The sequence below is a fragment of the Urocitellus parryii genome, chromosome 12, assembly GCF_045843805.1.
Source record: "Urocitellus parryii isolate mUroPar1 chromosome 12, mUroPar1.hap1, whole genome shotgun sequence".
Taxonomy (NCBI): domain Eukaryota; kingdom Metazoa; phylum Chordata; class Mammalia; order Rodentia; family Sciuridae; genus Urocitellus; species Urocitellus parryii.
The window spans coordinates 43938281-43964776 of record NC_135542.1 but is presented as its reverse complement, the minus strand read 5'-3'; the positions used below and the strand labels follow the sequence as shown (position 1 = coordinate 43964776).

At 32.3% G+C, this 26496-nt stretch overlaps 1 protein-coding gene across 2 annotated transcripts; it reads right to left on the bottom strand.

Moving 5' to 3' along the window:
- Window positions 1–388: 388 nt before the first annotated feature.
- Gen1 (GEN1 structure-specific endonuclease) lies at window positions 389–26423 on the bottom strand. 2 transcript variants are annotated; one of them, XM_026403646.2, is made up of 14 exons: window positions 26334–26423; window positions 20898–21073; window positions 19982–20168; window positions 16568–16744; window positions 15151–15261; window positions 12642–12715; window positions 10650–10741; window positions 9086–9236; window positions 8759–8795; window positions 8594–8674; window positions 7570–7700; window positions 4619–4680; window positions 2370–2516; window positions 389–1878 (listed from the first exon to the last, which is right to left on the bottom strand). In XM_026403646.2, exons 2-14 carry the CDS (start codon window positions 21056–21058, stop codon window positions 548–550), a joined length of 2742 nt encoding a protein of 913 aa, XP_026259431.2. In that variant the 5' UTR covers window positions 21059–21073; window positions 26334–26423; the 3' UTR covers window positions 389–547. The 2 variants fall into 2 exon arrangements, with proteins under 2 accessions (XP_026259431.2, XP_077648210.1); XM_077792084.1 differs by lacking the exons at window positions 20898–21073; window positions 26334–26423 and having other exon boundaries at window positions 20052–20109.
- Window positions 26424–26496: the final 73 nt, after the last annotated feature.

Sequence of the window (26496 nt, the reverse complement as noted above, 5' to 3'; positions counted from 1 at the left end):
ACCATGATTTTACTACATATTAACCATCCTCTCTCCTTTACCCCTCACAAAGGAGAAAAAGGTTACCACAAGTAAAAGAAGACACTAAAGTATCTTCACATTGAGAGAAAATGTAACTATCAGGTAAGTATAGTCGATAACATTACAAGATATTTATAGAAAGTTACCTTCTTGGGAACAAGCTGGAATATAAATAAATGCTTCAGTGGCTTGTGGAAGAAAAAGTAAAAATCAACAAATGAACAAAACATTTACTCTGTCAAATAATGCACTATTTAAAACTATAAGAACAATATGAATATTTTTAAAAAACAATAAAAATGTGTTCTAAAAATATATATTATCTGAAATTTTATCACAGAAAGTAATTTTTAAAACCCAAATTTTAGATTCCACTTTTTAATTATAATTTTGATTAAAATGGCAGAAACTTTTCACAATATATAAAAATTAAATTTTTCTACTAAACAATAACTATCTACCCTCCCTCAGCTTTGCTTATATTGATAGTAATATAATAATAAATCATACTGAAGTATTTTATCTTTCATGTATTCTGGAATCTTACTTTTAATCTCTGGGATAAAGGAAGAGGACTATCCAAATAAGTACCAGGCTCCCTGTCTTTCTTATGACTTTGTAGACAACTCTGAGAACTTTTTGCTATATCTAGAAAACATTTTTCTTCATTTCCGGTTGTTTTATAAGACTTGACAAACAGTTCAGTTTCTTTAACATGTATCTTAGGGTTACTCAATTTGCTGTGGTTGTGTCCTTTGAAGTGGGCTGAGCTATGGTTCTGAGAACTGTAACTCATTTTTTGAGTTGTGCACTTAGCTTTCCCAAATGTTGGGGTACTTTCTTCGTCAGAGGAATGTCTGTCAAAGAAAACACTATTCTTCATGACGATTTTTTGAGTGCGTTGCCTATCAATTTTTCTACTACGATCTAAAGCAGGATGTAGTGGTCCAATTCTAATATCAGAGGTCTTTACTACTGGATTATTGACAGGATAAGGTATGGAAGTACTAACTTTATAGTTTTCTTGATGTAGCTGATCTCCTTTTAGGAAATGAGACTTTCTAGATTCATTTTGCAAATGAATTTCTGGAAGATCTTTTGAAAGATGCAACAGACAATCAGAACTACTGTTATCAATACAAGATTCTTTGTCCCTTGTTAGGGACACAGTTTTCAGATGAATATCTGGTTGTATATTATCCTGAGGATATGATGATTTTATTTGTATTCGTTTCTTTAAAGGCAAATCCTGAAGATGTAAATCACTAATGCCAGAAAGTAGATGCTCTTCAGGACTAATCTTTTGAAGATTCCCATGCAACACTTTATTGATGTTTCTGGTACACCATTCTGATTCATATGACAACTGTTCTGGGATATTTCCAAAGTCTTTAGGGATGGCTGATAGGTCTGATTCAAGTTCTGATTGTTGTAAAACATGAGAGAGAGGGTTTATTTGAATAGCTGAAGAATTACTAAAAGAAGTATCTTCCCAGTCAATGGTACTCAAGTGTAGGTCAGTAATTGCAGATATATTATAGGATGACGTATTGGGCTGATTAGATTCTGAAATTAGAGACTTACTGACATCTTTAATATCCTGTATAGTCAAAGGTCTTGAAGAAGACATTTGCTGTTGTGTACTCAAATAAGGAGCATTTTCAGGTAAAAGCAAGCCATTGGATAAGGCAGAAATAGATTTCTGTGGTAATGGAGGATCAGGAGAAATTTCCAAATTTAACTTGGCATTCTGCTTAAGAAAGATTTCACATGTGGGGTTTAAAGTCTTAAATGACTGAAAACTCATTACATCATCTGATTCTGGTGAACTGTTTCCTTTAGGTTTAATTTTCATATCTGAAAAAGAAAAAATATAATAAACAAGTATTTTCTTTTCTTTAACTTGGATAAAAATACATAGTTCAGATCAGAAATCTTCTATGTGAGCTGTTTTTTTGCATTTTCTCTTTTTCTTTATTCATTCCCAAAAATATTATAAAATATTTTCTTCTGGAAAAAAGTTATAATTGAGTTGTTTTTCTTAATGAGGTTTAAGAAATAGTAAAAAAAATATATTAATAACCCCAAATGTTATAGTTAGATGCTCTGAATTCAGTTAGTATAATTATTAATATCTGGTTAAGTTAGTAGACACAGAAGAGAATGGTGTACTTTTGGTTTTTCAACTTTAAAAAAAAGTATATGAAGTTAAAGAGAAAAAGTGTCATTCTTTCTTTTGATTTTACAGAACTTCCAACAAAATTTAGACACGACATATTCAAATAGAATAGGTGGTTCTTATCTAACAGGAGTGTGTGGTATATACAGTTATCCAACACAGTACTTACTTTTTTTCGGTTTCTTCCCTTTAATTTCTAATTTTTGTTTTTGGTAGTCAGCTACAATCTCAGGATAGGCTGCTGTAAACAATGATTCTTCTTCGATTGTAAGTAGAAGCAATTCTCCATGTTGTTGTTCTTCTAAAGCATAATGTTCTAAAAGATTAAAAATGCAGTAAAGCAGCCTTAATTATAGATTTGAAAAATCATTTTTCCCAGGTAACAAAGTATACCCCAGATTGACAATTTATCAGAAATCTTGCTTTATAAGATCTCTATTCTAATAGTATATAATTTATTTATTTATTTTTGGTCTGGAAAAAACTGAAAGGAGATTCCTCTGAAATTAGAACTTGAAAATTTTTTTGCTTCAGAGATGGTAGCAGCAGTTTAAAAAAACTTTTGGGCTGGGATGGAATTCAGTGGTAGAGTGCTTACCTAACATGTACACAGTCCTGGATTCAATCCCCAGTACCGGGAGGGAAAGAAAAAAAGAAAATAAGAGAACTTCAAGTTGGTTGGCTGGTTGGTTCTAATTTCTCCTAGTAATTGTTAAAATTCTGGATAAGAAATGGAATAGACAGTTTTCTATGACTTTAACATTATTTTTCTTTAAAAGAGATGGCTTCTGAACAGAACAGAATTGAAAAGGTCATCAAAAATATTATTATGTCAGAGGTTATCTCTTCCTCTCTTTTGAAGTGCTAGGCATCGAACCCAGGACCTAAGATTGCTAAACTAGTATTCTACCATTGACCTATACCCCAGGTCCCGTTATAAATCTCTTGAGGATATTCCCAAGCAGTTGGTAATTCCCAAGAAGATGACAAATGAAAATGCATACATGTAAATTTATGATGTGATATAAAAATAGTAGACTAGATTCCCATGTGTATTCTATATGTGGGCAAAACTACATGCAAAGCCAAATTATAATGAAAACATCTATAACTTTATAGCAGAAGCAAAGGAAACAGGTGATCTTAAGGTGTTTCTTGTTTAAAATCAGCTTGTAGTCCACTTCTTCCCTCAGGAATAGCTCCCTCAAGGACAAATAAAAGTTACCTGTTCCTCAGTTCCAGATAGGAGAGATGCACTGCTAAACTCGGCTAATATTTTTTTTTCCTGAAAATACATTAGTTGGTAGAACTGTTCCTATATAATTTCCAAATTCCTTAGCCTTCAATTTTCTTATTATTGCTTAGAATAGTTACCTATTTCTTTTTCTTTTCTTTCGGTACCAGGGATTGAACTCAGGGGCACTCAACCACTGAATCACATCCCCAGCCCTTTTTGTATTTTATTTAGAGACAGGATGTCTCACTGAGTTGCTTAGGTTCACGCTACATTGCAGAGGCTGATTTTGAACTCAAGATCCTCCTGCCTCAACCTCCGGAGCTGAGATTATAGGTATGTGCCACTGTTACCAGCTCTAGTTACCTAGTTCTTTATATAATTTTATTTTTCAAAGTTTCCTACAGCTTAACCTTCTGTTGAACAAATCCACTCTTTAATTCATGCAACTATAATCACACAATCTAATTTCAAGAGCAAATAGATATAAACTTGGGATCATTTTCTATTTTATTTTATTTATTTTTTTTATTGTTGGTTGTTCAAAACCTTACATAGTTCTTGATATATCATATCGGATGGGTATACAGCAGAGTTTTACAAAACCTTTAAAGAGGAACTAATACCAATACTTTTCAAGCTATTTCAGGAAATAGAAAAAGAGGGAGAACTTCCAAATTCATTCTACGAGGCCAACATTTTCTATTTTAAATTATGTGTACTTTACTTGTCTCTGAAGATAATTCAGAACTCACAAAATTTCTGTGTGTGGCAAAAATAAGAGTAATGTGACAATTATAAATTCTCATAAAACTAAACAGAATAAGGAAAGGAGGGTACCCTGTGACTATTCAGCAATTTCAACTGTTTTAGAACTAGTTATATTTGAAATCCAATGATTGGAACTTTTGTAGAAGAATTTTTTAAAGAATACATTGATATTATTTTCTTAAACATTACAAAATAAATACCAACTAAAAATCACTTGAAGTTTATCATATTATTAATCAAAGTCTATTTAAAATAATACAAGTAAATCAGTTTACACAAATAAACTAAAAAATTAATGTATGGTACATGCTTTATATGCATCTTATGTTATATGTAGATACACACACACACTTACTACACATATATGGTCAAATATTTTACGTTAAAACATTTTTCTTATATTGAATACCTACCAGGCTTTTCCCATTCTACTTGAAAACAATGAACTCCATTTCTGATTCGAGGTTTAACAATTCTGAAAAATAAATTCATCTAATGAAGTCTAATTGTATGTGTCATAGAAATTTTCAATTTACAGACAGAATAATTCAATTGCTATTGATTTTTATTCTAAGTAAAAATAATAAATTACTGCCTAGTTATTCCTTTGAGTAGTTAAAAGAATAATTTTATATTTGGTGCTTAAGATTTATAATTGTTATATTTTTCTTAGTAAACTGTTCCTTCTTTATTGGGCAGCGCTCCTTTTTTCCATAATGATTTTCACTTTGAAGTCTACTTTATTACATTATTTGGTAAGTATGTGCCTGATAAATCTTCTTAAATCTCACTTTATTTTATACAAACTTGCTATTATTTTGTATGTTCTTAGTAAACACAGTATCCACTAAACTTGCAACTGATGAGTTTAATCCACTCACATTTGTTGTGATTACTGATTAAACTGGATGCATTCATAAATGTTATTTTGTGTTTTCTGTTACCAGCTTGTTCTTTGCTACTTCCTCCTTCTTATATGATTTTGATTTGATACTTTTATTTTCTTATTTTAATTTTGTTGGTAAGGATGACTGAGATTATACTTCTTGTGGTTACTCTTTATATGTGTGAAAATACCTTTTCTGTGGAAAATGTTTTAATAATTTCTAGGTGACCAATTACTTCACTCAGTAATGAATATAAATATAAATAAAATATTTCACTTTGAAATATTAGTCCATCATTTCCTATCAGCATCTATTACTGTTATGAAAGGTATGTGCTATCAGATTGTCATTCCTTTGCCTTTTGTCATTTTTGATACTTCCCCACAAACTTTTTATTTTGAAAAGTTTCAAAACATTAGAAAAGTTACAATAGTACAATGAATATTAACACGTTTATTGAAACTCGCCAGTCTTAATATTTTGCCAAATTTGTTTTTTCCCATTTGGAAATTAGTTGCATACATGCCTTAGAACATCACCCCTACAAAGCCCATATATGTGAAGATTTCTTCTCCCTAGCCACAAAGCAAGCTTCAGAAAATTAATACTATTATACAGTTCATTTTGATTTTCCCTCTCTGTACTTAAAAATGTACTTTGTAGCTTCAAGAAAACTCAGAATCCAGTCAGGATCACAATATTTTCATATCTCTTTAATCTAGAAAAACTTTATAGCTTTAAAATTTTTATTATATTCATAAAGAAGAGTCCAGAATGGCAGTTCTGTGAAGTGTTCCTCACTTTGGATTCATTAGACTGTATTTTTCCTCATTAGATTGAGATGAAACTTCTTTTGGCTAAAACATTACACAGAACTGGGGCTATAGCTCAGTGGTTAAGCACTTGCCTAGAATGCATGAGGTCCTGCATTCAATTACCAGTACTGCCAAAAAATCAAAAATAAATAAGCACACACACACACACACACACACACTCACATACATGCAGATGATATGATATCTTTATTAGTAGTCATTACTAACTTAATTACGCTGATCTCTACTTCTGAAGGTACCATTTTTCCTTTGTAATTAATCTATGGAATGACAGTTGAAATCATACTTTTTTCCCAGCAATCTTTCAACAGTGTCTTCAATATTTGTTGATGATTCTTTCTTGACTTGTTTATTAGCACTTTTTAAGACATTCCTTTTATGCTCAATATCTAGATATGCTGGGTACAATATGCTGGATTTATTTATTGTACTTGGAATATAAATTTTAGAAAACTTTATCAAATGTTATCTCTTCAAAAACTATTCTTCAGCCCTGGACAGTGGCACATGCCTGTAATCCTAGTGGCTCTGGAGGCTGAGGCAAGATGATTGCAAGTTCAAAGCCAGCCTCAGCAATGGAGAGGTGCTAAGCAACTCAGTGAGACAGTATCTCTAAATAAAATAAAATAGGTCTAGGGATGTGGCTCAGTGATCGAGTATCTGAGTTCAATTCCTAGTACCAAACAAACAAAAACTACTACTACTTTTCCTCCTAGTTGGTTCTAGAAAACAGGTAGAAATTCTCAAAGTATTCTCAAGTTAAACTTAAATATTTTTCATTAGTGTTAAGTTGTCTTCTGTGTGACTTGATTAGTAGTCTTCTAATACTCCAATTCTCTGTGATCAAATTAAGCCTAGAGTCCCATGTTTAAATGACTCTTTCTTTTTCTTAAGACTTTATCTCTAATTTTTAAGACTTCTAGAAGTTCACTTTTTATATCCATTTATTTAAAATCATTTCTATCTACTTCGTTTTGTAATTTCACCTTTTCATCTTCTTATGGAAATATCCTTCATTTCCTTGAGACTTCCTAGTATTCAGAAAGGCCAATAAATTCAAAATTAAAAAAAATTAAAAACCATCAGTGTTAACTATTTAATAAAACTAACTGACTTGGAGTGAATTCATGATGCAATTGTTTTTAAAAACTATTATATTTCTTTATCAACAATGCATTTTACTTCAATTCTCTCATATTTTATCTCTGTTCTCACTTCTACTTCTCCATTTCTTGCTGAGTATTTTTCAGCAGCAATTCCAGCCTAGTTACTGGGTTTTAAGAAACAAATCTGACCCTATCAGGCCTTGGTTTTAGTCCCTTATTCCCTCTATACTTTTGTTTCTTTCCTAGTCTACTGAAATTGTTATTTTGTTAAGTCTAGCTCTTTTTATATTTATTTCTTTTGATAACCTATTATTACTGTCTTTGAAGTAGGAGAATATGTCAAAGCATGAACTGACTGTGTTGTCTAAACTAAAAGCCCTGAATATGTTTCTCATGTCCCAGGAGGTTTTTCCTCCACCTTTGCAAAATAAAGAGCTACACATCCCACTTTTAGAGATATTAAGAATAGTTTAGATCAACACATATTCTAATGGAAACAAGGAGTCTTCATCATTTAATTCTTAAGCTACATTACCGTATTGGCTGTAATTGTTTAGAGTTCCTTCTACCAAGTTTTCTTTCTTTCATGTCATAGCGGGTCAAAAGTACCAACAATTTCTCACATGCATAGGGATTGGGCCATTCCATTTTTTCAAGGGTAAATCTCTGTAAATATGATAAAAATAAGACAAGACTTTAAAAATTTCTTGGAAACAAATAATACTCTTAGGTGTTACCATTTTTTCCATTATAATTTAAATTAAAATTAATGAGAGTAACGATGAGCCTTCTAAGGAGGAAGCACTGGACAATGATGAAGTTCTAAGATTCTTGGTCTGAATACCAGCATATTTCCTAGACTTTGGGTTAGGTAGCTTAACACGTCTAATGGTTAGTTTACTCTGTGAAATGGAGACAATATAACTTAACTCACAGATTATGAAGATTGAGAATATATGTAAAGTATTAAATGCAATGGTAAATTTTAAGTGGTCACTAAATGTTGGCTGCAATTATTAATACGATTATTGAAAGGGGCAAGTAGCAAATAGTTACAATTTATTGAGCCATTTCTGTGCCCAGAGCCACTATACTAAGGGATAATAGACATAATCTCATTTAATACTTATGGTAACAAGTAATGTTATTTTTGTTTTGAGGATAATGCATATTCCAGGTCACATAGTGATAACAGACTGTTCAAATTTATATCTAGATCACAGATTTCAAATCTCAATCCTTTTGTAACTTATATTGCCTTCCACAATCATGCATATGATCCTGACATTCTTTGGTGGAGGCCCCCTCCCCACAAACATAGTCCCGGATACATGGTAACTGGATATATGGTAATTAAGACATTTTCAAAAAAAATAGCATTATTGTGATTTCCCTTATGGTATAGAAAGTATGTCCCCTGTGTGGCAAAGGAATAAAGGATAAAAGTAAATACTAAAAAATATATGAATAGTCAATAGCTATCTGTTTTCATTTTTAAACCTCTTGAATAAATTCATTACTAACTTTGTACTATAAAGTAATAATTCATTTTAGGGTACCTGGAACAATAATAAATCAGGTCTTTGGTACCTGATTACCTCCATCAATTTATCTTTATTCACAAGGAATTCTTGAATAACCTACCAGGGGGGAAAAAAAAAGGAATTGGGACCATGAAACTTAAAAAGTTCATGAAATGAATATACAATTGAATTATTGGTTACCTCATGAAATGGGAATCCCTCACAACTGCAAGCTTTCCTGAAAATAAATTATATACATTATTATTATAATCAGACAATTATTGACAGAATCTGAAATGATCTTGTCCAATCTTATGTCTTTTAAAGAAAAATATTACATGTAGTTCTTAAACATTCATCAAGTTTATAGTTGAATAACAACTATCTCCTAAGATGGCTGAATTTTGGAGTGGAATCAAGAAAAGTATATGTATGACTAATCTAGATGTGGGAGGTTATGTGAAAAGAGTTCAATCACAAGTCTATATACAGCTCATGATAGGAAAAAAAAAAAAGTCTTAAAAATACCTCTTAATATTGTTCTCTACTCCATTTAGTTGTCTATCATGTTCTGTCTGGTGCCATTCACAAGGACAGGAGTATTCATAGTCATGCGGTTCACAGTATCTATCACTTTTACATAATTTGCATCCATTACGTTCATGATCCTTAGGTGAGCCTTTATGGAGAAAGTATATATATATATATATATATATATATATATATACACATACATACACACACACACACACATATACAAGAAAGTATAATTTTCAGTGCTTATGAATTACTTTCTATTACATTTTTTTCATTATCTAAACTTTCAAAAATTGGTGCTGCCTAGCATAGGTTTTAGTAAATTTGAGTTGAATAGAGTAAAATTTGAGTTGAACAGAGTAAAAACTTTCTGGTTTATGTAGTAGCTATAGAAAAGCATAATGCAATTATTACCAAAATGATGATTTATTTAATAGAATAATTAATGGGTTAATAATTAATAATAGGGTTTCTTTGATTAGCATATTAAAAGCATATGCCAGTTAATTACCTCTGTCAGTGTGTAGCTCTCAGTTACACAGTTATTTTTAAACTAGGCTTGAAACATAAATAGATTATGAATACAACATAGGCGTGGGGCCCAAGTTTCCTTAAACAGGAAAAGTGTGGTTACCTTCAACATTGTTTTGAGAGTATAGAAGAGCATGTATATATACTTGATATGAGCTAAAGTTGTCATTTATAAAATATCAAGAAATTATAGAATATCATATTATTTGTAAAAACATTTATATTCTTCTATGATTTAATTTATAAATTAACAAAGTCAGTGAAAACTTACACTGAGATGAGCTAATAGGATCTCCTAATCTCGTTTTGGAGTGAAAGGCCTTTCTGACACAGACTGTGCTCAGTGATATATACATATTTTTTTTCTTTCCCTCCTCCTCCTTTTTAAAAAAAAAAAAAAAAAAACTAAGACTAATGGAGATCCAAGTTATTTTCAATAACAGTGAATATATATAGAAATTAGTTTGAAGTCATTATCTTTACACATAGTAAAAGTGCATTATGGGACAATAAATAATCATCTAAGTAAATAAATATAAATAATTACCACAGGGGGCTGGGGTAGTGGCTCAGTGGTAAAGCATTTGCCTAGCATGTGTGAGGCACTGGGTTCGATTCTCAGCACCAAATATAAATAAATAAAATAAAGATCCATTGACAACCAAAAAATATTTAAAAAAAAACACCAAAAAGTAAAATGGTTTCAATTCCATTTTTCCCATTTTTTAAAAAAAGGATTTATATATTGAAAACATGATAATTTTAAGATCTAAGTAATTAGGTATCAGTTTGAAATTATACTTATTGTATATTTATCATCTGTTCACATCATTTCATTCAACAAATATTTACTGAGAGTCTATTATCTGTGTATAACAATTTGAATCTAAGGCATTCCCAACCTAGTGGGAAAAAGCCTTCAAAGTGTTATTAATAAAAGTATGAAAAAGTACAATGAGAACAGTAATGAAAGTGTGGATATCAGACTTTCATATCATGAAGATATTCCCTCTTGTCTGCTTACCTGGATGGCAGCACACAGAGCAGTGAGCCAGTTTTTTAGCTACTAGTGGTTGCACAGCAGAATAACATGATTTTTCATTCCACTGATTAAATCTGCAATAGAAATTGTTTTTTTTTGAGGGGGCAGGGGTCACAAAAATGCTGTTATCAAATGTCAATTTACTCTATTTCCTTTCACCTGACAAATTATCTTCCCTTTGGTGGGAGATAAATTTGATGACCTTGCCTGGAAAAACCCATAGTCACAAGTTTTAAATGTGGCCTTAAGAAGAGCAGAATTGCCCTCTGGATGCTGTGGTACATGCCTGTAATCCCAGTGGCATGGGGGGCTGAGGCAAGAGTATGGCGAGCTCAAAGCCAGCTGCAGGAACTTAGCAAAGCCTTAAGCAACTTAGTGAGACCCTGGCTCTAAATAATGTGTAAAAAAGGACTGGGGATGTGGCTTATTTGTTAAGTGTCACTGAATTCAATTCCCAGTTAAAAAAAACAAAACAAAACAAAACACAATTACCAAAACGGAGAGAGAGGAGAGAGTATATACCTAAATGTGGGTATTGTAATCATATATTATATATTCACTCAGCATCTCTTTAGAAGGAGCTTGTTAGATAGCAATATATGGAGAGAATGATTTATATATCTTTGCTCTCTTCTCTATATGCCAGAGTTTAAAACAAACACAATGTGTACATGAACATTTTTCTACATCAGAAATCAGAGCAAAGTGTAATATATAAACCAAATAAGAAATTTGCATTAGTTGAAATGAGCATTTCTTAATCTGTTATGCAAACAGAAAAACATTACTCATTTAATGAAAAAATTTAAATATATATTAGAGTGGAAATTTCTAATAACTAAAAGTTAATTTTGCTTTTGTCTAACATTCCGTGTTAACATAAAACCACCAAAAAGCTAGGTAGTAAGCATAAAGCATTAAGTACCCTGAAATGTGTCCCTCTATTTACAGAAGTTAAGATTTCAATAAAAAGCTAAATTACCTCTTAAGTTCTTTAGATAATATCTGGTACTTAGAATTATTTTTTAGCTGTTAGAATTTTACTCATTTACCACAAAGACAAAGTATAAGTTTGTTAAAAATTAGCATTAATCACTTCTGGAGAAGTGATAAAGAACTAAAAATGATAGTGATAAAGTGATAAAGATATAAAAATCAAAAGTATTCAGGGAAAGCCAACATAAATTTATGAAAATTAGAATAATAGATAATTATAAAAAGCAATATAACTTAAGTACTTTTAAGTGTTAAGAGAAACACTTATGAAACTTCCCAAAGTACAAATTTGCTGAAATTGTTTCAAGAATGCCCTGGAATTAGTCAACTAACATATTTGCTTGCTTTTCTTTTTACTATTCTTCAAAATTCCCAAATGATTCCTTCACACACCCCAATGCCAAAGTACACCTGTTCTTTCCTGCTTTGGCACAGTAATCACTGGTGTCAATAATGGGTTTTCTGAAGTTCTAGATGTATCAATAGTTTTTATGGCTAAAAAAGAAGTTTTACAGGAAAGAATACAGGAATGTGAATTATCTTTCATGGACATTCCTTCTTTATTTCTATCACTTCGTATTTCTTTCAGGCATTCACCACCTATCTCAACCTATTGGGGCCAAGACTCTTGAATTCTCCCTGTGTCCCAGTTCTTTTCCTCCTCATTTATTCTATAACTTAGTAGTAAACAGCCTGTAGCAAAATGTCCATGGTTATAAATAAAAGCATTTCAAATGGTACTAATAGTGTTTAGTGAGCTAATAATATATCTTTTAAAATAATTATATACTTAGGACATATATTCTCATTTTCCCTTTGGAAAGTTTTAGAATAAATAAAAATAAATTATTTTAAATGAAAACAGCAATTTAAAAATACAAAGACCCCTTTTTTGGAAGGCATAGTCCTGTTTGTGATACTATTAAATTTGACAAGAATCGAAGTCCAATGTTGCAAGAAAAAGTTATTTTTAGTTACCTCTCAAGCAAACTTTGACCTTTCAAAATCTGTATGAGTTTCAACGCTTGCTCTTTTCCAACTCCAGGGACTCCCTTTCAGAAAGGGGAACAAAAAATTCAAATGTTAATAACCAGCTAAACAAAGTGTAGTGAGTTCTTCAATGGAAGACTGTGCAGCTGAAAGAAATAAAAAGAGAACTCTGTGTAATGATAGAAAAATATGTAAGATACATTGTTACATGTGAAACCTAACTGCAAAATAATGTATGATGTAGATTTGTTAGCAATTATATTATTAGACTATTAAACAAAAACATTGAGATGATATGCCAAACCAATAATAGTATTGTTTTAAAATTGTAGTTGGACACAATATCTTTATTTTATTTTTATGTGGTGCTGAGGATCAAACCCAGGGCCTCACATGTGCTAGGTGAGTGCTCTACTGCTAAGCCACAATCCCAGCCCTACTATTTCTTTTTTTTTTTTTTTAAAGGGGAGAAAAGAACATAATTTTAGAGGGCTTTCACTTTCTAATTATTTCAGTAATTTTATTTTTTTCTAACTTAACATTCTATTTGTAATCAGGAAAATTAGTTTATTTAATTATATGAACATTTAATATTTAAAGACCCAGAAACATAAAAAGGAAGAAAAGTTTGAAGTTTATTAAAAACCTCATAAAATTAAAATGTGAATTTCAAATGCACAATAAAATTATACACACAAACATATTCACATCACAAGTTCTGGTTTGAATCTATTGGTTCTTGGTTCCTATCAAAGTTTATGAATATATTCCTATTAGTAAGGCTGCTATTTGTCCATTATGCACTAAGATAGAACACCAGTTTCAAAATACTTACAAACTGGTTGGTAATGACCAATACCCGAACACCCTGAATATCTGTCTGACTGCCAACCCACCTATACCCAAGATCCAGCTACTAAAAAGCTAGTCCATGCTATAGCAGAGGCTACCTCGAAGTCAGTTCCATCTCTATAGTCTATGACTTTGGCATGCTAGTTGTTAGATATTTTGAACTTCCTATATTAAATTATGGTAGTACATTGTCTTAAAAATCTTTAAGACACCATAAAGAGATAGCATCTTTGTTTATAAAGGATACAGAAAGTCAAACTAGCTAAGGCTTGCTGCATATTGTAAATACCATTGTAGCTAAAGCTGGTTTCTGGGAGTTTAAGTTTTAAGTTCAAACTTGTTGAATTTAACACTGAGCCATTTTTAGATTTTAATTATTACATATAAGAAAATAGGATCTTTTATTTAAGAAGAATTACAATAAAATAATGGTTTGTTGTATTTAAAGGTCTTTCCTTCTGCTTTCTTTTACCAGTTTAAAAAAAGTCATAGTGGCTAGGTGTGGTGGTGCATGCCTGTAATTCCAGTGGCTCAGGAGGGGGAGGCAGGAGGATTGGGAGTTCAAAACCAGCCTCAGAAATTTAGTGAAGTGCTAAGCAACTCTGTGAGAACTTGTCTCTAATAAGACACATAATAGGACTAGGGATGTGGCTCAGTGGTCAAGTGCCCAAGTTCAATCCTTGGTCCCCCCACCCTAAAAAGGCATTGATTCCTATAGATAGCCACTGAAGACATGTTAGAAATCAAAGTTAATTATTTTATTCTCCTGTTTTTTCATTTCTCTTTGGTGCAAAAAAAAAAAAAAAAGGTCATTCTTCTTCGTACTTCTTTTAGGAATAGAGGTAATATGAGGGATTTGTCAGGATAGAGATGATTTGTAGGGATACAATGATGTGAATATATAGTACCTACAGCGCCTGTCATTTTGATTTTTATGCACAGTATTTAAGAAAACGGGTTATTCTTATAATTCTTAATTTATCACTTACCTATCTATTATATTTATTTGTTACAGAGTACCATATTATACATCCTAAGATATAAATTAAATGTTTCAGTGAACAAAACCTAGTGCAATGCTGAGTGGCATGGAAATATGAATGGCTTACCTCAATAATCATGTTGCTTAGCAACATTAATAACAATGAGCATGTGTACAACTGGAAATCTATAATGGATATTTAAAACTAAAAAAACTGACAAAAACAATGACAGAAAGTAGCATTGGCATGATATAAGAAAAGAGCAATTACTGTTTTTTTATAAGGGTAGTCAAACTTGAATGTGAATCTCTCCATCTAGAGTAATGGTTTAACTGAGATTCAAACTGTGATACCATTTATCATGCTATTATATTCTGGTTTCTAACAGTCAGTGTCATATGTCGGCTCTTTAACACTATCTGAAACCAAAGATGCTATCTCTTTATGGTGTTTTAAAGATTTTTAAGACAATGTACTACCATGGTTTAATATAGGAATGATGATGTTCAAAATATTTAACAACGATTTTAGTTACTGAATGGCTTGTTATGCCTAAATACTTCGAGTTAGATTCTTAATTATATAATTACATTGATATTAATATAGCACATAAGGTACCAAAAAGATACACATAAAAGTAAGTAAACACAATTTCAGCTTGCCTTTGGAAGATAGTCACAACCAAGAAGTATTGCTAGTCCAACCAGAGCATCTCTGTCCAAACCTAGTTTACTCTTGATAGATGACATTGTGTAACAGTCAATGTGAGGATCCTAAAGAAAATAGATTTAGTTCAATCTTCAAAAGGTAAATGTTTACACACTAAACAACATTACAAAAACCAATTTGTCAGTTACCTTTCTTTCTTTTTTGGGGGGTTCCAATCCTTTTTATTTTGAGACAGGGTCTCACTAAGTTGCTTAAATCCTTGCTAAGTTGCAGAGGCTGGTTTTTGAACTGGTAATCCTCCTGCCTTAGCCTCCCAAGCTGCTGGGATTATAGCATGTGCCACCACACCCAGTAGTTTACCTTTAAAAGTTTAACTATTCCTAAAATTTAAGTAGAAAAATTATTTGGATGACTAGAATCTTCATAAACTCTGACACTTCAATAGACAGAAATAAAGTCACAGCTGTTTCAAAAACAGTTTAAAAAATAAACCATAGTGGATTATGTTTTCCTCTTTATTGCTTTTGGTTTATAAAAATAGTGTATAATATATATTGTAGAAAATAAGCATTCCCTATAATTATATTGCCTTAATTATTATTAGTACCTTGGTGCATATTCTTCCAAAAAACCATTTTGACACGTATATGCTAACGTTTATTATTAACTACATTTTTATGCAAAAGTAGAATTCCATGAAATACTATTTTGTAACATTTCATCTCAACAATCTTCCTGGGTATCTTTTATGTCAATAATATATATCTTTTAAATGACTGCATGACATTTGATATGGATTCTGAGGCAGTGTTTCTCAGTGGCAATACTATTAGCACTTTGGGAGGGATAACAGGATTGTTTGGCAGGAGGTTTAGCTTGCATGGCCTTTTTTGAGGATGAAATAATAAAATGGAAATGTGGGTCAAAGTGATGTATTTCGCATCTAATTCTGTGGTATTTTCTTGAAAGTGATTAAGAATTAAATCATGTGAAACAAAGTCTAGCCTTTAGTAGAAAAATCTACATTTTAAAGAAAAAGAATTATGTGGCCATAATTTTTAAAATTTTTTGAAAATTTATTTTTAAGTTGATAAAAAGCAAAAATTGTACATAAGTATGAGGTACTAAGAATCATTTCAATACATGTATATAATCTGTAATGTTTAAATTGAATTAATCACATCTACTTCCTCAAATTTTATCATCATTTATTTATGCCAAAAATTTTAAAACCTCTAACTCTTTGAAATGTATAGCAAAGATATTTTTAACAACAGTAAACATTTTATTTAGCAAATGCTATATGCTAGGCATTACATTAAGCATTTTACATATATTATTTCATTTAATCAGCCCTTTTAAAAAGGTAACTAACTTATAAAACAAACACTAAAGAAAGAAAACAAATACCTTTGTACTTATAGTGAAATTCCTGTAGACAGTCTGGGCTCCATAGAGGAAAGCATCACCATCGTTGGTAAGGCAGCCATCTACCTGGCCACTGGCATTGAGGTGAGCACACATGGCTTCTGCTTCTCCAGCAGCCTGAACCCAGGGGACTCCTAGACATTCTAGCATATCTAGGCACTGAAGCAAAAAGCAGGTGCGAGAAATAAAAATATATTTTTACTGCTAGTTTCTTCAGCGTTTAATTTACTACATTACAAATACTAATAGTAGCAATTTAGGTATTTTAAAAATTAAATTGAAAAAAATGCTTGGGAATTTGAACATTGATACTTCCTCTTAAGGAACACTATAACTTTTCTAGGTGTGATAATAAAAAAATCATATTGTGTTACTGTTTTTTCATGTTTTAGAAGCTATCTTTTAGAAAATGGCACTGAAATACTGAGAATTACACAATATTATGGGTGGCATTTGCTTCAAAATAATGTGGGAATAAGACAGTGGGTAGAGACATAGATGACATAGACCAATTGTTTAAGATTGGTGATAAGTTACTTTTGTCTTAATTTAAGATATTTTTGTCATAAAAATTAAGATTTTTAAATGTCAATTACAAAGTAATATGTATTTGACTTTTGTTCAATGCTATATTCAAATTCTGAAAATATTTCTGAATAAAAACGGATCACATGAAGATTCACACACGTAAAACTATAGAACTATAATAACTTTTCTCACATGATAGTCAAACCAATATGAGCTTTAGTTTTTTTGGTGGTGTTGGGGATTGAACCCAGGACCTTGTGCATGTGAGGCAAGCACTCTACCAACTGAGCTATATCCCCAGCTCCCAGTATGAGCTTTTGGGAAGAAGATCCTAGTGCACAACTTTAGCTTGAAGACTTAATAACTTTTTCATTTATGAAACTCTCATATTGTGGGGAAACCATAGAATCATTTGTTGGTGTCCTTCTAGAAAATCAAATGTCTGGGCAGCATGATTACATCATTTTTGTGATACATAAATAACCCATTGTGAGTTTTCTTTGGATTATGGTTAAGCTACCCAACTGAGTAGCTTACAGTTAGCCATATGAACTAGGTCATCTTTTTTGTCCTATATTATTCTCTCTGTATTGGGGAATACTTAGAATGCTGGAAAAAAGAAGATTTTGACTTGTATTTTCCAGTGACTGACAGAATAAACACCTTTGGTTTAGACTTGTTGATCATTTTCATGTTATCATACATACCAAAAACTTCTGCCAGGTGTTACCCAAGGTAGATAAGATTCAAAAAGACAAAATGTTATGTTGAAAAAAAAATTACTTCTCAGGAATCTGGACAGGTAATTTTAGGGAGAAAATTTTATTACAGGTGTTATTTCTACCTTAAACACTGATAAGAAGCCTCCTTTCCTAATAAGCAGAGTCACTGCAGCTTCTTATACCATTTGTTATTACAACTTTTTTTCAAAGAACCAGCACAGAGGAAGTAATGAGGCTGCCTGCAATTGTTTCCTACCCTGTTCTTCTATCATGTAGGGGAGTTGGTATAGGAGGATGAATTATTTGAGCTTTTCATGCTCATACCTAAATGTCGGCAGTGGATTAGAAAGATGTAGGGCCTGTCTACTAACTAGGAGTACAAAAATATAAAAATGATAATAGAAAATAATGAAAATAGACAAGCAATACTGAACTGACACAAAATGCCTTACAGCACCATGATATTTAAAATGCAGTACAAAACCTTTCTTCAATTACTGACAGTTGTTAAGATGGAATACTCACTAATTAAAAACTATTTTTTAAAAATCACATAATAGATAATAGACAAAATTTTAGAAGAGGAGAAAAATGACTTAGTTTATGCAATGTCTTTTAAAATAAATGAAATTTTTAACCAAAACTGAAAAGAAAAACAGGGAAATTAATCCAAAGCAAATATATAGTTTATATGCTTAATATATAAAGGACTTATACAAAAGTAAAATTAAAACCTCAAGAGGTAAGTAAGTAAAGGACATGATGACCTCACTTAAAGACAAACTCAAAATAGGTGGCCAGCTTAAGTTAACCATGAAAAGTCCAATACATAATAAATGTAACCTTTGCTTCTGCAGAGTACAAAGAAAAATCTGCCAACATCCATTGTTTTTGTTAGTGCACCAAAATGGTTTATCTTACATTTGTTCAGGTAGAAAATATGTGACAAGAGCTACAAAATTATTCTAAAACTTTGGTTTATCAAATCATTTTGGGTAATTTTTATCTAAAATTCTAAATCACAAGAGAAAGCTACATACACAAAAAAATGCTCATCATAATTTTATGTATAATGGAGAACAACTAAAAAGCAACAATGGATACATCATGTAAACAATTCACAGGTTCACGTATGTTGTACAACCACTACAAATTATGATTTTTTAATAGAATATGGCAACAGGAAACTACGTGAATGATAAATGAAAAGCCCATGATAAAAATTATTTAATCTACTACTATGAATTTTTAAATTACACATTCAAAAAGAGACAAAGAAGGAGGCTAGAGTTGTGGCTCTGCGGTAGAGCACTTGCCTAAAATGTGTGAGGCATTGGGTTTTATTCTCAACACAGCATATAAATAATCAATAAAATAAAGGTCCATCAACATCTAAAAAAAATTTTTAAAAAGAGACAAAGAAAATATTTTCCTTTTATTATATTTTAGAATATAACATAATATATTTTAGGCACATTCTTTATTTCTGTTTTTTGGGTACTAGGGTTTGAACCCAGGGATGCTTCATAAATGAGTTGCATTCCCAACTTTTTTGTTTTTTTCTTTGAGACAGGGTCTCACTAAATTTCTGAAGCTGGCTTAGAATGTGTGATATTCCACCTCAGCCCCCTGAGTTTCTGGGATTAGAGTCATGCATCACCACACCAAACCCTTCTTAACTTTTATAAAAATATAATTATAACAATGTTATGAGTAATGTATAAATAATACATTATAATAACAATAATTACTTTATAAAATTACCAGCCCTAAGGGAAGCCAAATATATGAACTATCTATATATGAACTATGATGAATTTTGAATGAAAGAAGTATGAATTAACAAGACCTCATGTATTTGGGAATTCTTTAAGTGCTGAAGATGTTATAAAAGATACTCAAGATCCTACCTACCATGTATTTGTTACTTTAGACATATTTTTCTCTAATTTCTCAGAATTTCTAAATGCCAATGTCAGGACTTGGGTTCAGATCAGTTTTACTCTAAAATATACACTTTTTTTTTTGTATATAAAGGTCTTCTCTTCACAGTATAGCTAATGATTACTCAAGTTTACAAAGCTTATTAGAGTAAAATGTACTCTTTAATTAAAATCAGATTATTTAATGGAATCTGAATGCCTACCTCTCTTAAGACTGACTTAAAATGTGATCTCCCTGTTTTCTGAGACCACGCTTTTCCAGAAGGTCCATACCGAATCTGATTCCTCTTATTCATGACGTCAGCTTTCAGCTTTGGTGGTTCCCCTTCCATAACAAACACCAGTTTTACATCCATTTGTGTTAAATATGAGATACGAAAAAATAAGTTCCTGAGATACATAAATTAGTAATATATTAACCATAATATAATGACAGTGTAAGTCAAAACTCTATGAACACAAAAACAAAACCACTAAGACTAGTACCAAAAATATTAAGTGCAATAACATTTTCATTACTAAGAGTTAGTTTACATGTAGTGGAGAAAACTGAATGTTTTTATGTGAGGGAAATTAATTACTATTCTCCTTGCTATGTGAAAAATGATTAGGAGGAGGAGACCAAGAGCAGAGGAAGGGAAACGAGTGAAGGTGTTATTTCAGCTGTACAGATGAGAGAATTTGGCATGAACTGAAGTGGTGTATAAGGACACTGAGCGAAGTTTGTGAAAACAAAACATTTTAAAATAGAACTGTTAAGACTTATTCAAGCACTGATGTGAGAGGTAAGATGGGGAGATAATGGCTCCCCAAATTCTGGCTTTTAGCAATTGATACATCCTACAGTATAGATTACGTGGGAGATAGATGTGAGTCTGAAGCTCAAAGAATAAGAGGTACAAATCTGTGAGTCGTTAGTATAAAAATGGCATATTTAGAACTACTATATTTTAAAATCTCAAAAATCATCAGTATAAAAATGGCAGATTTAGATATGCTAAATATATTTTTAAATTCTTAGAATATAAAAGAACAAAAAATTAAGTTTAAATAAAGCCAAGATACCAAGAAGACACTTTATACAAATATACATTCACACTTAAGAACTCTGATTTTTACCTGAGGTGTGGCTTCATGACGGTTCCAATCATTTTTTTGACTGACTGGGCCTCACACACCCAGAGACTCAAATCAACTGCAATGGTTTTCCCACTAAGACTCTGCAAGTTGATGTGTTGCTTAACAGGCTCCAAAATTTGCCACAAGTCATTCACTCCCATTCTGTTGATTATCTACTGTTATTTGAAATATATTTTACAAAAAAATTTGTTAAAGAAAACAGAAGTTCAGAACATAAATTCAAACAGTATATTTTGAGCGAGTTCTGGAAAATGTGTAGAAGATTATTTTCAATTCTTTCACTTGTCAGCCTCAGTCTTTTATGAATTAAGAACACCTCAAACATTAAAAATATTTAAAAGTTGTTTTAACTATCTTTGTTCTAGCTAATAACAGAAGCTTACAAATGAAGAGATGGGAATAAAATGCAGAGATCCTGTAAAAAGAGGATGGGACCAGTCCTCTATCAAAATGAGGAAAAACAAACAAAAAGAAAAAAGGAAGCAAGTGTGGAAAAAGATAACAATAGAAGGACAGAAAAACCAAAGGGGGTTAATGAAAGAAAATTTTGGTGGAAAATGGGGGGAGAACAAACAAGATGGAGAGTTGGAGAAATATGGAGTTATCTTTTAAAAAACTGCACTCCCCACCCCCCCTCCCCCAGTACTGGGGACTAAATTCAGCTGTGTTCTACCACTGAACTACCCGTCCAGTCCTTTTTATTTTGGACAGGTTCTCACTAAGTTGAAGGTTGGCCTCAAACTTGCAATCCTGCCTCAGCCTCCCAAATTGCTGGGATAACAGGCATGTGACACATGCCCAGCTAAAGGATAATATCTTTTAAATTGCATGGTGATACATGTTTATTGAGGAGAATTGAAAACTTAAAAGTTTAAATCACCTATAGTTCTACTATTCAAAGTAAATAATGCTGAACAACTTTCCACGTATAGTATAGGACATTTTAAAAACAAAATTGTTTTAACCTCCAATGTTCTTCTGTGCTTTATTGTTTTTTATAGGCCAATCTTTCCTTTTTAAACACATTTTTCTTTTCCTTTGTTATTATCTGATGAAGATATTATATAGCACTCACAATGAGGATTAAGTCTGACTCTGCAAATTCAATCCAGATTATTATCTTCCCTCCAGGAAAAAAAAAAAGGGAGAAGGCAAAAAAACATAAGTCTATAGGTCAGACTTCACCTGTATGTGGAAACTTTGTGAATAAAGATCACTGTATTATCTTTAACAGAGTCCATCTTAAAAGTAGATTTTCTCAAATTGCTCATGGGTGCAAAGAAAATAAATATTGTTAAGTGTTGCTATCAGTAACTTAGCCTGTTTTTCCGCATCTTTATTTTATGATGTGGCCATATTACCACTGAGTATTAGCCTGTGCACTCATATTCATGAAAAGTGCACAAATATATGCAGATTTGTCAGTTTACAAAGAAAAATTTACAGAAACACAAAAAAGCATTTAGTAGTTAATGATGATCTAATGCTAATATTCTCTACATCAAAAAACTCCACTGGTCATAGACATTCTACTGTGACATAGATTCAGAGTTAATTGTGAAAATTTCTGGAAAGAGTGGGGACTAATATATTTTTTAAAGTATTAAGATGAAGTGAAATAATACTTTCAAAGTATTAACCATCAGAACACATAAAACTAAAAAAGTCTGAGGGGGAAATTCTTGCTGATAATTTTGTTATCATTTTTGATTCACATTGGATACTGGAATATACTGGTTCTGAAGGAAATGGTAATTCCTTCATAAAGCAATGTTATCATGACTGATCCTATTTCTTTTAAATGTGACCTTGATTCTAGTAGTCAAAATTTCAATGCAAGTTATCTTCTGATTTAGCCATACCTCTCTACATATCTACTTTAAGATATGCTTAGATGTATACAGAATTATATACAGCAATATTCACTGTAGTACTGCTCAAAAAAAATGACAGAATTACATTGGTTTCCAGAAAGTAAAATTTGAGCTACTATCTGTGCTAAAAAGTGTTCTCTTCTCCATTTTCCCTTAGTTATTTGACATTTTCTAGAAAAATGTCTTTCATTGTCACTCTTCCTGATTACTATGTTCTTTAATCCATCTCAAAGCCTTTAAACCAATTTGGTTCCTTATCCCACAGTTTCCATGTATCTACAGAAATGGATTTGAAAATTTCTAAAGCCCATTTCTTTCATAAGCAAAGAATTCCTATGGAATATGCCAGTTTTTCACTTTTTTCTCTAAATGATAGGAATCAAGGAGACATTTTTACAGAAGCTATCTTCTTTATATGACCCATTCCAATAAATCCTTTTTTTCCCTTAGAAGTTTATCACTAGTGAATTTCTATTGGATCTTCTTGATTTATTGTAAGATTTAATAGCATTCACTACTTTCAACTAAAAACTATAGATTAGGACCATGCCAAGGAACAATATCTAAAGGATTGGGGGTTGGACAAAAATTAGAACTTTTCTTTACGTCTTCATCTTCTCTAATATAATCCCACATCCTCTGACATGTCCCCTGAGCTCCTGACTAGCCTCTAATTGCCTACTTGTTCACATGGATGCATAGATCTAGATTCCACCATAAGTTTGTCTCCATACAACTGTATGCCTTCTGACTAGTCTCTCTGCTTCCATTTTTCACTATCCTCTATGCCCACACAATCCTTCTTCTCACATTAGCTAGACTGATCCTGATTAAAAACCTAAATCATCATCTTTCTGGCAACGAACAGTGAATTTCCTCATGAGTAAGACTTTGCGTCACAAGTTAATTTTCTTCATTTAATGGTGGCTATCTTTAGACAGTTATAAAATGCAAAAGGGATTAATGTAAAACTACATGAGTACTAACAATACATTTCTAAAAAACACTATTTTAGAATTAGCTTCAAAATATCTACAACTGAAGTTTAAAAATACATGATCTTTTTAAAGACCATTCATAAAAGTAGGATATTAAAAGAACATTTCAATTTTGAAAGGGAAAAATGGCATGAAATTTATTTAAAAGTACACCTTGTTTTAAGAATGCAGTTAATCCAAAATTTCTATCATCTATTGTTTCTACTCATCACATGTTCTCTTTATCAGTCATTTCTCCCAAGTGACATTAAATAGCAATGATCAAGACACTAAAAAAGCATATAAAATTCCAAAAAGGGACAGGAAGCAACAGCTTTTAAGATACTGAACTACACTAAAGAAACAGATGGTTCTTGTAGGAGGTAATAATCAACACAAGGTTACTTAAAAATAGATCAGTATCAAGTAAAATTTAAAATTACTACATCTTGATCCATTAAAGACTGTGTAATTTTGCCATGCTTTTTATTTTTTAATTGGGTAAAATTTGAAATTTTTGTGGTGTGGGATTTGGTGAGTGTCTACTTAAAACTTTCACTTTGTAATAACTTGATTGATGCCAACCTGACCATACAGTGCATACTACAAAAATGAGCCTTCTAACATATTTATAGTTCTTAGGAACAGGTATGATACAAAAATAAGCGAACCAAGAAAGTTAGAATGACATATAGCAAATAACTTTATAACCTACTAATGGCTTCACTTTATTTAGCTTACCTTGTGTGTATCAAAATCAGAACACTCAGCAAACAGCTACACATCTTATGAATCTCTTCAGTTTATTTAGTTTAGTGAAAAGAACACTGAACTTGGAATACAAAAAGCCTAGGATTTTGGCCTTGGATATACCACAATTAGTTGTATGACCTTGGAAAGACATTTAGTTTTTCTCCAAAATGAGTTATTCAACTAGATTAATTTCATGTTTCTAATATCCTTTGAATCTCATAACCAATTTTGGTAGCTTGGAATAAAAAAAATATTCTACTTCAGAAATTATTGTCTGGTAAAGCATAAACTTCTACTTAAATAAAGGGATTAAGAATCCACTTGAAGTTAAAACAAAAACCAACCCTTTGATGTAACCATATGGTACCAATAAATCAATTTATGCTCCTAAAACTTCCTTAAAAGCTAATAAGTTTTTATTGGTTAATTATAAAACTGAATGAGGTGAGAAAAACACAGTACCTTGCTAATTCTATTAATGAACCAAATTTAAAGACAAAAAGAAGTCAGTGGTCTGATTTATGCAAAAACATGCATTTTATTAAAGCAAGTTTTCTAATTTATTTCAACTTAATGCAAAAAAATTAGAAAGTTTAACAAAAAGGCAGCAGGGAATAATTCCTCAAATCCATTCAAATGACTATATTTTCACAAAAAATTATTAAAAGGCTTAAACTTTATTTCAGTGAAAGATTTGTTGTATGGGACTTACCATATTTCACTAATGCTCATTTTTAAAATTATTTTTTTTACCTTTACTTTTATATGAAGAAAAAGCCAAGCTTTAAGGCTTACTCTAACTCAGATTTGTTATCAATAAAAATTTAATGTGTCCACTATTTACCAGGAATGCTTCTGGGTGGCATAGATACAACTTTAAGTTCAGGTTCTGCATTAAGCATTTAATGATCTTGGTAGGGCGAGACAGCAGACAAAAAGGGCAATATCACAATGTGACCAGTACAGGCACAGAGGTAAGGCGAGTAAGCCATTCGCGTCTATAGGAAATAGGTGCCCTACCTAGTCCTGGACATCACGGTTTCCTGAAGGAAGTGACACCAAAGCAGGGAATTCCATGAATGCTTCACATGAGTTACCAACCAGGACCGATTTGTCCCCACATTTTAGTTTGTTGATTATATGATACTTTTCACTGATCCATGGCAAAGGCCACAACACATATTTACTTTCACAAGTACAAGGTTCTTTGGAAACCGGAGGTTGGACATCAGATGGGGATGGGCAAATGCCATCTTTTTCCCCATCTGGATGGAAAGATTCTGGGTGTTGCAAAGTAGGTTACTTGACTAGGTCTGCGTATTCACGGGGAAGGTGTCATACTGAAGGGATGGATAAGCTTCGGGTTGAGAAGTGAGCGGAAAGCTAAGCCAAGGAAACCATCGGTGCCATATCTGTTCACGTGATTTACACTCTAGGGGGCGCGGGGGTGGGGGACTGTACCCACTCAACCCCAATGCCCTATGTGAATCCTATAGAATTATTTTCAAGATAACGTAGGAGAACAAGCGTGCAGACGGGCAGGCGGGTGGGCTCACCCACAGAGAGCCTTGAACTCCTTGGAGGCAGGAGGAGGGCACAGGGCACCCAGCAGCTCGGTGGCGCGGGCCCAGAGCCCACTCGCCGGCACAAAGTAAGGGCAGGATCGCGCTCGGAGGCTCGGCTCGCGCCTTCCACCTCCTTCAAGGCGCGCCGCAGAAGGCGTTTTGGAGGAGGCGCGGCGCCGGACCCAGATTTTCAAAAGAGCTGGAGAAAGAATCAGGTCAGCCTCTCCTCAGTCCCAAGGGACTTACCCGGACAACCCTTCCACCTGGGTTCTGGAAGAAGCCCTTCGTCATTTACCAGTTTGGATCCAAGCCTGACTACGGCGGCTTCCACCTTTCTGATTTTCTCAAAGGGAAAAACACAAAGTCTTCATTCGTTTCCAAAGTAAACAGCAGCGCAGCGGCCCTAGGA

Bases quoted from the DNA above. Each gene is read 5' to 3' on its own strand.
- Gen1 (XM_026403646.2), bottom strand. From the start codon at position 21,058: ATGGGAGTGAATGACTTGTGGCAAATTTTGGAGCCTGTTAAGCAACAC. The intron at 12,716-15,150 runs GCAAGCTGAAAT...CCTTTCTGAAAG, and splicing joins GTTGTGACTATCTTCCAAAG to GGAGTCCCTGGAGTTGGAAA. The intron at 8,796-9,085 runs GTATTTTTAAGA...ATTTATTTTCAG, and splicing joins GTAGAGAACAATATTAAGAG to GAAAGCTTGCAGTTGTGAGG.